General features: G+C 35.0%; 1 protein-coding gene across 1 annotated transcript in view; it reads right to left on the bottom strand.

Annotated features, from left to right (window-relative positions):
* Nucleotides 1–1,216: 1,216 nt before the first annotated feature.
* The window catches only part of ADGRL4 (adhesion G protein-coupled receptor L4), a 111,300-nt gene continuing 99,807 nt past the window's right edge, over nt 1,217–12,709 (bottom strand). Inside the window, exons 14-16 of the mRNA XM_045835426.1 lie at nt 4,511–4,602; nt 2,991–3,159; nt 1,217–2,639 (exon numbers count right to left, since the gene is read on the bottom strand). Coding sequence (XP_045691382.1) covers nt 2,577–2,639; nt 2,991–3,159; nt 4,511–4,602 — 324 coding nt within the window. The 3' untranslated portion in view covers nt 1,217–2,576. The remainder of the gene's footprint in view (nt 2,640–2,990; nt 3,160–4,510; nt 4,603–12,709) is intronic.

Below are 12,709 nucleotides of genomic sequence, written 5' to 3'. Positions count from 1 at the left end.
TATTTACTCTTCTCACTCTCAAATGAGGAAGTGGTCCATGAGGAATAAGAGCCAAAGAGATAATGAGACAGTACTTTATTGAGAGTTTGGCAAGCTCCTTACAAATCCCTAAAGAAGTTCTTTCCTGGAAAACTGAGTTGAAGCTGTAGTACTTGTTCAAGGTAGCTTAATTCTTCTGCCTGCTCCACTTCACCCTTTTGAGATTGCTGGGCCATCTCTTTCCACCTAACTGCATGGCAGTTAGAGGCAAGAACAGAAGGCTGTACTTGAGAAAGTCGGTTCACCAAATGGACTCCCATTATGAAATATGTAAAGTAAAAGAGCAAAATACAGACTGTTCAGAGGGTTCATACCCTCTTATCACATCAGTCATGTGGTCACCAGGCAGCAGAAGGCAGTGATACTGTGCCTGAGAAGGTGCCTGCCTTTAAGGAAGAACAAAACTTGGTAAAGGGAATGTCCTGAGCTCAGGCTAAATGATTGCAATACAACATGATAAATGTTAAAATAGGTAAGCTCTAGATGGACCTATGACACAAAGGCAGAAGAGATTAATTCTTTGTGAGAATCAAGGAAGGTTTTGTAAAGGCACATTATGAATGAGTAGATGTTTGTCAGATAACAACAAGTAAAAAATTCCAAAAATAAGGAAATAGGTAAACCATTGTAAGTCTGGGAAAAAAGAAACAGTTTGGTATGATTGAAGAAATTTGATAGGGAAAAGTGAAAACCAGGAGGCAAGCTGACATGAGAAGGACTGAAATCTGCTATGGAAAATAGGCTTTATCTTCTGACAGCCTACCTGTTCTGCTTCCCTCTATTACCTGCAAGGAATTCTGCGATTACATTGGGAATCAGATAACCCACGATAACCTTCCCCTGTTAAGATGAGCTGATTAGCAATCTTAATTTCTCCTCTCAGTGCAACCTAAAATAGTCATATGTTGTAAAGATTAGGGTGTGGGCATTTTGGAGGGACATTATTCTGCCTACCACACTGAATTTTGTATACAGTGATTAAACAGATTACTTCCCAATATGACATTCCTATAACACTGCCCTATAATGACAATGACAATAGTAGGTCATAGGTTTACTTTATAAGGTAAAAAATACAGTAAAAAGTTATTATCATAAATTCTCTGAAAATGTATAAGCCATACTGGCAGGTGGGACAGTTTTCTTGTGAGAACAACTCAGCAAAGCAGTAGCAGGATTCATTTAGATAACATTTTATTTGTTAAAGAAAGATTTGACAGACTGTATTTCAATAGCAGGAGAAATTAAAATCACGACATTTAGTGTATTGGCATACTTTTATAGGTGGGTACAGAACAATGACATATTTTTGAAGTCTAGTCACTGCTTCTTCATTTTAATGAGACGATCTGAAGATAGATAGAAGCCCCACATTTAAGCAGATATGCTTTAATGGATCACGGGAAACTGTCAGAAAATAGATCCACTGTGAGAATCTCTACAGTGCTTAGTGATTTCTTTGTTATAAATAACACTTTTTAAGTGTGTACTTTTCTGAACAGAAAATATAGCAATTCACTCTATGAATACTTCCATATTTACAATGCCCTTTTAAAAATAGTAAGTTAAAAGGGAACATTATAATGTGAACTACAAATTTCTAAAATTACAAAAATAAAAAACTCATACTAGTATGATGAGACACGATATTTTTCACTACACCGAAAGGCTATAGAGTAGAATACTTTGGCTCTATTTACAGGCATGAACAACATTTATAGACATGAACACTATTACATTTTGACACATTTATGCATTACTGATTAGGCAATTGCAGTCACAATCTGTGAAATAAGTATAGCAATAGCATATACCTCATTTCAATGTTAACCTAAGAACAGAGAAGAAACATTTGTTTTTTCTTTTGTGAAGTTGTGTGATTTTTAGAATATCAGAAAAGAAAATGGATGTAACACATATAGGTCCAGGTTATTTTAGTAGAAATTTACGTTCAGAACCATTCACAAAATGGTAAGATGTGTTCATTCAATTCTTTATTTTATCCCTATAATTTTTCATCTAGTTTGCAAAAAATACAGGGTTACTCAAAATATGGTCTATTGTTATAACAGCCATTCCCTTTCTACTGTTTTATATGCTGCTCCTTCATTCTCTTATGTTCCACTTTCTGTAACGGAGCTCATTACCAAGGTGATGGGGGACTAGTTTCAAAGGCAACATGAGTCACACGATATCAAGCCAGTGGTTTCCTCGAGGACATTCATCTATTTTTGTGCTAGAAAGAAAATCTTTCCTTGGGTGCAGTGATATCACTCCTGAAAAACCAATTACTTTTAAAATGTCTGCAATACTATTTTTGACATAACTAAGTCATAGAGGGAAGCATACCATAGCTATACAGTACATACTTTTACCTTGTATTAGATAAAGTTCCTACACTGTAAACAGAAAAACTGATTTAAAATATGATTATCTAGTAATAATAACTGGATAATTCGAGTAATTTTTATACACTGGCCATCTACCACCCGGCATTTATATTTTTGTGCGGTAGTAATTATCCAGGTTCCCTCTGTTTACCGTAAACACCCAAAACAGCAAGGGACATTTTTGAACATTCTGTAATATTCTTCTTGGATCTAAAACAAAAAGAAAAGGGAAGAGAGAAATATTAAATATAATTGCAGCAATAATATCAAGTTCTTTTCAAATCACATTAAATTGCTATATTTGTTTTTTTAACTACTAAGGCCTCTGATTTCGAGAAAAGGCTCAAGTGAATATAAGCTATATTTATATTCCTAATAACAAGTTTTTTAAAAGCATATTTTCCTAAGAACAGCTAGGTGTTCTGATTATGTTGATACTAAAAATGTACTGCATTTAGGCAATAAAGATTCAAGTCATGAATCTATGAGAATTTTTATCAATTTGGTAACTGATGCTACATGAAGATACTATAGAGTTGACCGAAATAATGAATTGCTTACCTTTCTGGACAAAACACACAGGAATAAGAAAATGAACATCCCCTGGAAGGCATTGCTGATGGTGAAGAGGTAAGCTGTCACAACCGAGGCGCGCACAACATGGAGAACCCCAAAGATCCAGGTGGTGCCCAGGAGGAACAGAAGAGCCAGGGCTCCTCTGGCGCAAGACCTAGAACACATTTGAAATATTCCAGGCAAGAACGTTACACATACTCAGCACATCCCCACATTTCTCAGATTATGTGGGAAATGAGTTTTGGGTATAACCAAGAAATCTTCTGCAAAGACCAACAACAACTTTGAAACTGACGAACTCTGCACAGTCAGGTGGGACAGCCCTTAAGGTTGGCTGCTGCACTGTGGCAGAGATGGGTTTCCAAAATCAAGGCAGCACTATTCAAATGTACTATTTTTCAAGGAATTTTCTTAATCTTAACAAAGTTTTTATCTGATGTACTGCAGTGTATATGCTTTGATTTAAAATCTAATGTTGCAGTAATTCCCAAAGGTAAGACATATATCTGTTAGGAAATATTTTCTTTAAGAAACCTTGAGAAGTATAACATGTGAACTGTGGTCAGCATGTACGTCTGACATCAAAGAAAACTTTGTTTTTTTGTTTGTTTTTTTTTCAGGTTTAGTAGAGAAGAAAGAGTGGGATATAAAACTAGATTTTTTTTTGCTTGTGCAATTCTGTTACCTCCCAATAAATTCATGTCAAAATACTGATTTCTTAAAAATTAAAAAATAATACATGCACATACTCTTACCTATTTTCAATTTATTTTGTGTGACTTTGGTAAAGCTATTCAGTTCTGCTCCCTGAGGATACCACCTTAAGGATGAGGCAACTACTGATTGTTTTTTTCATTCATTTTTAGTGTAAACATTCTTTAATGCAGAAGATGGTTTAGCCCTGTACTTCAGAAAATGAGTCATTCGTAACTTTATTAAAACCGGCACACTGCATGAAACTATGAATGGTGAGAAGTAAAAGAAAGTAATTAAGCAAACATTTGCTAAATTCTAACTATAGACCTTGTGCAAGGTATTGAAACTACCAGAGTGCTCCCAAGTAACCCAGCATCAGTGTGTCTAATGCTCCTTATAGTACTTTCAGTTTTTCCTAAACAAACTGTTTTCAAGGTCTCAGTAAATTTGTTCTAAAGACAGGGCATTAAAGGAAAAATCATGGTAGCAAGCAAACTAAGAAAGAAACGTAGTTATGAAACTTTGAGAAATGTTTTGCAAAAGAAAATCACTAAAGCCCACTTTTGCTTAAAATGGTCATCATTTCTTCTTTCAAAGAAGACTATGCTTAAAAAGATTGTTTTACTCACCATTTGATCTCTGGTGATTGTAGGCTTATTAAATACACTAAATAGCATTTAACAATGACTATTTTAATAATGCAAGAATAAAATATAAAAATCATTAAAATTGTCTTTTTAAAACTTACTGATACTTTAAGTTACTAAAGTTTTTAATTTCTAAAGAAAGGAGACATAAGAAACATTTACCTTATGTTTTCATAGCAACTAACTTCTGGCTTCAACCCTGCAGTGTGACGAAAAACTTTGTATATGATAAATCCGAAAGCCAAGAGATTAACCTGGGAAAATAAACTCATTTCAAACAAGAGATAGTTTTTATAGTAGATGATATACATATAAAAGAAATAAACAAATAGTAAAGATTTCAAATTAACAGAAACAAGAAAATGATGGCATTTTTATGTATATTTCAAAGCACAAACACTCTGGTACAGTTAGGAAAACAAATCTGTGGTTTATCTTTACAATGTTACTCAATGTTTTGGGTACAACTGGTAATTAATTCAATTTGGCAGATTGTATTAAGCAACCTCTTTAAGAAAATTCTTCAGATTTAATGATCACAACAATAGATTGATATCACCTGCTGCCAATACTATGATCAATATACATATTAAAATAAATTTTGGTTTTAAAATTTTACAAATACTTGAGAAATCAAATTTTTGTTCACTAAATGTGTTTCATTTCTTAAAGGAAAAGTGTTAGTGATAATTCTGTCATTCCTTTAAAAATTTAAACTGGAATGGAAAATTTAAAAAGAAAAAACTCAAAACACCCTCAATTTCTATTGCTAGAAAAATTTTGAGTGTACTTTCTTTTATATAGTTCATCTAGCTATCTCTCCTAATATTTATGCTGAGATTTCTTTTTCCTAGATTTAACTATAGAAACTTTAAAATATTTTTTATTTAAAAATTATTTTACTGTTGTTCAATTACAGTTGTCTGCATTTATCCCCCACCACTCCCCTCTCACCGCAGCCATCCCCTCCTCCCTCTCCTGATTCCAACCCCCCTTGGTTTTGTCCATGTGTCCTTTATAGTTGTTCCTGAAAACCTGTCCCCCTTTTCCCCCATTATTCTTTCCCATTTCCCCTCTGGTTACTGTCAGATTGTTCTTAATTTCAGTGTCTCTGGTTATATTTTGCTAAGTGAAATAAGTCAGGTGGTAAGGGACAAATACCATGTGATCTCACCTTTAACTGGAACCTAATCAACATAACAAACAAGCAAGTAAAATATAGCCAGAAACTTTAAAATATGAATCAATTAAATAAATGTTTATTTGAAAGAATATGTACACTTTATTGATAAATATTTATCATTATAATATCTATATTTTCTAATATGGGCTAAAAAGGATACACAGAAGTTGCACTTTTTTTAAATCAGCTGAGAATATGCTTACTGACTTTAGAGAGAGGAGACTGGAGTGAGAGAAACACTGACCTCAGAGAGAAGCATCGATCAGCTGACAGAGAAACATTGACCAGCTGCCTCTCTTATAATGCCCTGACTGAACCCACAACCTAAGTATGTGCCCTGACTAGGAATCAAACCTGCAACCTTTCGGCTTATGGGACTATGCTCCAACCAACTGGGCTGCACTGGTCAGTGCAGAATTTACACCCATTTTATAGTGACTGTAAGAAAAGTTTTTGCTTCTTTTCTTTCCTTTTTCTATATTTTTGGAAACCTGCAAATCATATTTGTCAGAAGACTAACTGAGAGGTATATTTTAAATGAATATCTATATTAATATGAGCATACTAATAATTTAAATATTAATGTAGAAATAATTTGTATATTAATCCTTTACTGAATGTATTTTATTAATCTAAACAGATACTCAAAAGCTATTTTGTAATAACAATAGCAAATTGCAATATTTATATTTTCAGCAAATTCTTATACTAGTATTTCAAAAGCTCATAGTTACAGAAAAATTCTGTTCTATATTTTAAGGAATTTTATATAGTTTCTCAAAATAAATTTAATAATGACTACTGTAAAAAGTGGTATAAAGTAATGGGTCAGATAATTTTATGTTGTTACTTCTCCATGGAGAAGTCCTTGAGAGGAAACATAAGGGTTCAATCCCTTCTTCCCTCTTCCAAATGTTTATTTCTTCTAATTATATGATTAATTAATTCTAATTACCTTAATGCTTCCATACAAAGAAAAATCTTTAGCAATTGCAGAGAGCAAATACAGTATATTTAAATTTATTTAGTTAACAGTTCCACCTTATTATATGCTCAAATAACTAACAAAGTGACAATTTAATATTTAATTTTACAAAAAGTCTTTACGACTTATGAAAAAGGAGGCATAATATTTTCTAGGTTTCTATATCTATTGCTTCTTTAAATAAATTTGGAAACAACCACTGTATTGAGTTTTATAAAGATATCCATTACTTAAATAATAAAATGTGTTAAAAATTGGTTAGTATAAATAATATACTCAAAACATTATTGGCTTGAAAATCTTCAAATAATTTTTATAAGGTGTTTGTGTGGAACTTGTTATCACAACAAAGGAAGAGTTACAAGATAAAACAACCTTAAATGATAATTGTTCCTTGATGTATCATTTATCTACATAAGTAACTTATAATACTTATTAAATAAAGTTTCTGAAAATTCTGCTTTTGACAAAATAGATTTGAAAAGTAGTTACTCATATTGCTTTGGTTTCTTGGAAGTGCATACACATTGTCGACATGCTCTTCTATGTCACGTGGTAAAACAGTGATGGGTAGAAATGGAACATTCCCTGTGGGTTATCCTGTTCCAAAAGGTACTTTGTTTTTTTGTACAAAAGGGAAACTCTGTACATACTTATACAAACCAAGTGCTGCTGGACAACTAAGAGACTAATTCCTATTCTATAAACTCATTTTTCCATTTGTAAGAGAAAACAGATTAAACATTTTTATCAATAAGTGTTATGGTTTTATGTAATGAAAATAATCACATATTGATTGTGTTATCCACAATCATTGATAATAATAAAAATATATGGAACTTATAATTTGCATTTATAAAGGGTCTGTTAGGTGGCTGGTACAGTGGTTAGGCTGGTACATATTAATGAACACAGCATACATTGTCATTTGTTCTCATAAACTTACTAAGAAGATGGACAGTAAACAAATAATCATACAAATACTTATAAAGTTACAAATTGTGATAAATGGCAGTAAGTCACATATTTAGACTATCAGGAGAGACAAAATGGGGGTTGACTAAAAGAAAGGATTGGGAGCACTTCTCTTAAGATTTAGCATCTAAGTCAATACCTGATAAATTATAATGCATTAGCAGATCAACAAAGGGAGAAAGGCACTCTATTAAGGAAAATGGCACAGAAAAAAGTCATGAGGTGCTTGGCATATAGTAAACATAGGGAAGAGTAGCATGATGTGAAGCAGGGGAGGTAGACAGAGATAGGACTCATTTTATCTTCAATGCAAAGGGTTTTTATTTATTCTTTCAGTCAGCAATCATAGGAAAAGTACTATAGGTCTTTCTTCAAGGAACTTACAGTATAATGGAGAACATGCCAAGTCCATAGGAAAGTACAATACTATTCAATAAGTGTCATGCAGTTATTTGCATAGTAAAGTAAAATAATAAAGGTGAAAAGAGGCTAGCATATGATTTCTAAGCCAATCTTAAATGACCAGAATCGAATAATGGCAACCCAGTGAAAATAAATGACTACTCTGGATCTTGGTCATTGGACCTACCTGTGTATACTGATTTCCCAAGTGACTAGATCTTATAACTCAAAATACTATTCTTAGGTCCTATCTGACCTCTCCACTTGGAAATCTAATAGGCATCCTGAATTAAAAGTGTCAAAACCCTAACTTCTGGTCAAGATGAAGGCATAGGTAGACACGTTTCACCTCTTCTTACAACCACAGGCAAAATTATAACTGTATCTTAGAACAAATAACAATCAGAACTGTTGGAAAATCGAGCTGTGTGGAAGTCCAACAACCAAGAATTGAAAGACACCACATTCATCCAAATGGGTAGAAGGAGCAGAATCGAAGAGACAGATGGAGAGACAGAGAGATGTGGTATGGTGTGGAGAGGCAGTGGTAGTGGCGGTGGTGGTGGAACTAGCGGTCCCACAATCATGTGCGGCGGATAAAAATCAGGAGGGATACCCTGGGAGCAGTGATCCTAGCCCCAGGCCAGACTGCACAGCCTAGGATTCCAGTGCTGGGAAGACAGCTCTCCATAACTTCTGACTATAAAAATCAGTGGGGGTTCAGGAGGTGGAAGAAACTGCCAGATTTTCAGGAGAGTCTGTTTTAAGGGCCTGCATGGGCTTAGAAAAAATGCAAAGTCACCCACTCAGGATTCACCATCAGGGCAACAGTTATAAGGGTGCCAGTCTCATATGGGAAGTGAGTAAGGTAACTGGAAATGGGGCAAGTGCTGGGCAAACCTCCAGAAGCCAGGCAGCAGCACTGTCCCATCTCTGAGCCCACCCACACACACAGCCACATAGTAGTGAAGTGGGTGCCCTACCCTGGCAATTACCTAAGGTTTCACCCTACCCAATTTACGGGTGCCTTTTCTGAGACAGGGAGTCAAAACAGCTCTACCTAATACACAGAAACAAACACAGGGAGGCTGCTGAATTGAGAAGACAAAGAAATATGGCCCAAATGAAGGAACAGAACAAAACCCCAGACAAATAACTGAGTGAAACAGAGATAGCCAACCTAGCAGATGCAGAGTTGAAAACACTGGTGATCAGGGTGCTCAAAGAACTCCTTGAGTATGGCAATAACATAAGGGAAGAAATGAAGGTTACACTAAGTGAAATAAAGAAAAAGCTACAGGGAACCAACAGTGAAGAGGATGAAGCCAAGTGTCATATAAAAATTGGAACACAAAGAAGGAAAAACCATTCAGTTAGAATAGCAGGAAGAAAAAAAAAAAAAGACAATAAGCTTAGGACTCTCTGGGACAAGTTTAAACGTACCAACATCTGAATCAAAGGGGTGCCAGAAGGAGAAGAGGAAGAATAAGAAATTGAAAACTTACTTGAAAAAATAATGAAAGAAAACTATCCTAATTTGGCAAAGGAAATAGACATGCAAGACCAGGAAGCACAGAGAATCTCAAACAACTTGAACCCAAAGAGGACCAAGACACATCATAATTAAAATGCCAGAGGTTAAAGATAAAGAGACAATCTTAAAAGCAGCAAGAGAAAAGGAGACAGTTATCTACAAAGGAGTTCTCATAACACTCTCAGCTGATTTCTCAAAAGAAACCTTGCAGGATAGAAGGGACTAGCAAGAAGTATTCAAAATGATGAAAAGCAAGGACCTACAACCTAGATTATGCTATCCAGCAAAACTATCATTTAGTATGGAAGGGCAGATAAAGTGCTTCCCAGACATGGTAAAGCTAAAGGAGTTCATCATCACCAAGCCATTATTACATGAAATGTTAAAAGGACTTATTTAAGAAAAAGAAGAAGATCAATACTATGAACATTAAAAGGGCAGCAAATTCACAACTACCAACAACTAAATCTGAAAAAACAAACTAAGCAAACAACTAGAACAGGAAAAGCATCATAGTTACGGAGATTATTTGACGGGTTATCAGCTGGGAGGGGGATAAGGAGAATGGAGGAAAAGGTACAGGGATTAAGCATAATTAGTAGGTACAAAACAGACAGGGGGATATGAAGAATAGTACAGGAAATGCAGAAGCCAAGAGCTTATATGCACAACCCATAGATATAAATAAACTAAGGTAGGGATTGCTGGAGGGAAGGGGATACAGGGAAGAAAGATACAAAGGGGGACAATTGAGACAATTATATTGAGACAATTGTAATAGTACAATTAATAGAAGATACTTTAAAAATATGTTAAAACCCAAATTACCATTCTGCCTTCAAAGAACGTATTTTTGCATATCTGAAAATAAAAAGTTATCCTTCTTGCAGATCAGGCATATTTGTCAGCAAACCCTTCACCTCTCCCTTCACAATATATTCAGAATAGCTTTACCACTCACAGTCTTTACAACTCTTATTCTATGCTTCCCCTGGGCTATTAGAAAAGCCTCTTAATCAGTCTTCCTTCTTCTGACTTGGTTTCCTGCAATCCATTCTCATTACAGCAGTCAGATGGGTATCTTTAAAATGTAAGTCACCCTGGCTGGCATAGCTCAGTGGATTGAGCTCAGGCTGCGAACCAAAGCATCACAGGTTCAATTCCCAGTCAGGGCACATGCCTGGGTTGCAGGCCATGGCCCCCAGCAACCACACATTGATGTTTCTCTCTCTTTCTCTTTCTCCCTCCCTTCCCTCTCTAAAAATAAATTAATTAATTAAAAAAATGTAAGTCAGATCATTTCTCTGTTCAGAACCCTCCAGTGGCTTCCTATCTCACAGTTAGAACTGAAGATCTCACAATGGCCCCTAGGGTCTGAAATGATGTACATCTTCCTTCACACCTTGCTCTGTTCTCTGATCACTTCATTCTGCTCACATTGGATTCCCTGCCCTCCCTCCCCCACTACAGGCTTGCCTGGAGGGTGATTGTACTTGCTGGACCCTCAGATATTCCAACAGCTCATTCCCTTACCACCTGAGCATAAATGCTGCTTGCCCACATAGCGCCTCCCAGTGTACTTTTATGAAAATCTAAAACCCAAATGATAAACAGACCTAGACCAATTCAATGGAAATGGGGAGAATGGTAGTAGTTTTTTATAATGTTGAACAATGCAGATTCTATATGCCAATGTGTTCTCCCCTTGCCTTCATCACTGGAAAACTGGCAAAGACTTTCCTTTTCTAACAGTGAGTAAGGTTCCTCTGAGCCTTCTTCTAGGCCTCAGCCTCGGGCTTCAGTGTCCATTCTTGCAGAGTGAGGTTTTAGCAAGAGTTGCTAAATCAGTTTAGAGAGGATCCTCCTATTTTTAATATTTAATTGAATTCCTCACCTCCCAGCCTTGCTATTTGATCATCCTGGCCTATCTTTCAGGAAGAATCTTGTTAAAGTAAGTAGAGCAAGAACTCCCACTAACCTTGATGTCTCCTCTTCGTAATTTTCCATCCACCAACCTCCAACTACCCCCTCCCAACCCTAACACACAGCCTGTCCCTTGAAGAATCTATATTCCCCAGAAGTCTTTATTGTATTCAAAGCTGAACTGAATCTCTCTCTCCTATTGTCATAGTATTGACACCCACCACAGAGTCCTGGGTAAAGTCCTCCTCACCATTTTAACAAATGTCAGAGTTTTTTCTTTGAAAAAGCTCAGAGCCAAATTTAACATCAAGTTATAACATTCAGTAAATTTGGAGATAGTTGAAAAAAATCTACATTTGTTTCTTTTGCACTGCCTGTCATCTCTCTCTATCCATAAATATATAAGCTAGTTTACATCCCTTTTCTAATAGAGTAAAAAAAAACTATAAGGAAAAAATTAATATCACCTAAATGCACATGATCGTACTTACTTAGAGGTGGAAATTAAGTTGAAATTGCATTTTGCATGGTATGGAATAGTATCTTTTGGGAGGGAATAGTTTATGAAGTAAGTATGAATGGCCTGAGATGAGATAAAAACAAAAATTCAAAAAAATTATTTAGAATTAAAAAGTATTTCTGATAATAAAAATAGTTCACAAATATTAAATAATGTAAAGTAATGGCAAGCTAGAGAAATATCTTTAATTTAGGTTAAATAGTTGGAAATTTACAATTAGCACTATGCTTACAGGCAATGGTTACATTATTGATACATCATTGATAACTGACTTGAATGTGTAATTTTTTAAAATATTGGAAAATCATTAGCATTAACCTTAAGAAAATGGTGCCTTTAAAATTACTCACACTTTTGCTCATTGTGTTTACCTACATGTGTTGGTTTTATTAATTATGATTCCTTCATTATTTATCTCTAGATGTTAGTGCCACAAAAGCACAGGAGCTAATTAATGACTTGGAAATGAACAAAGTCATTCATAATCATTTTTGTCTCAATTTTTGAAAAAGACTTTTAGCTTGTTAACTAGGAGTCTATAAACTTTTCTAGGAATAAACAAGACAAGGGCATTAGATGACAAACAAGAAGTATGAATTCATTGCTGCACTTTTGAATACAAAGGAGAATAAAAATAACTGAACAAAAGTCATTCAATGTCATGAAAACTTAACCCTTGAGAAAAAGTAGTATTTTAAATTTAAAATCATTTCCCTTGCTTCATCTTAAGGGATATTTACCTATACAGAGATCTGTTCCTTAACTTCAGTGACATATATCATTACTTTAAAGTTCGGCACGCAGGTTCTGGTGTTTGACAGAGTGCGGTACAAATTCTT

The sequence above is a fragment of the Phyllostomus hastatus genome, unplaced genomic scaffold, assembly GCF_019186645.2.
Source record: "Phyllostomus hastatus isolate PE091 unplaced genomic scaffold, TTU_PhHast_1.1 phas_contig_209, whole genome shotgun sequence".
Classification (NCBI taxonomy): domain Eukaryota; kingdom Metazoa; phylum Chordata; class Mammalia; order Chiroptera; family Phyllostomidae; genus Phyllostomus; species Phyllostomus hastatus.
This window is presented reverse-complemented; position numbering and strand designations above follow the sequence as displayed.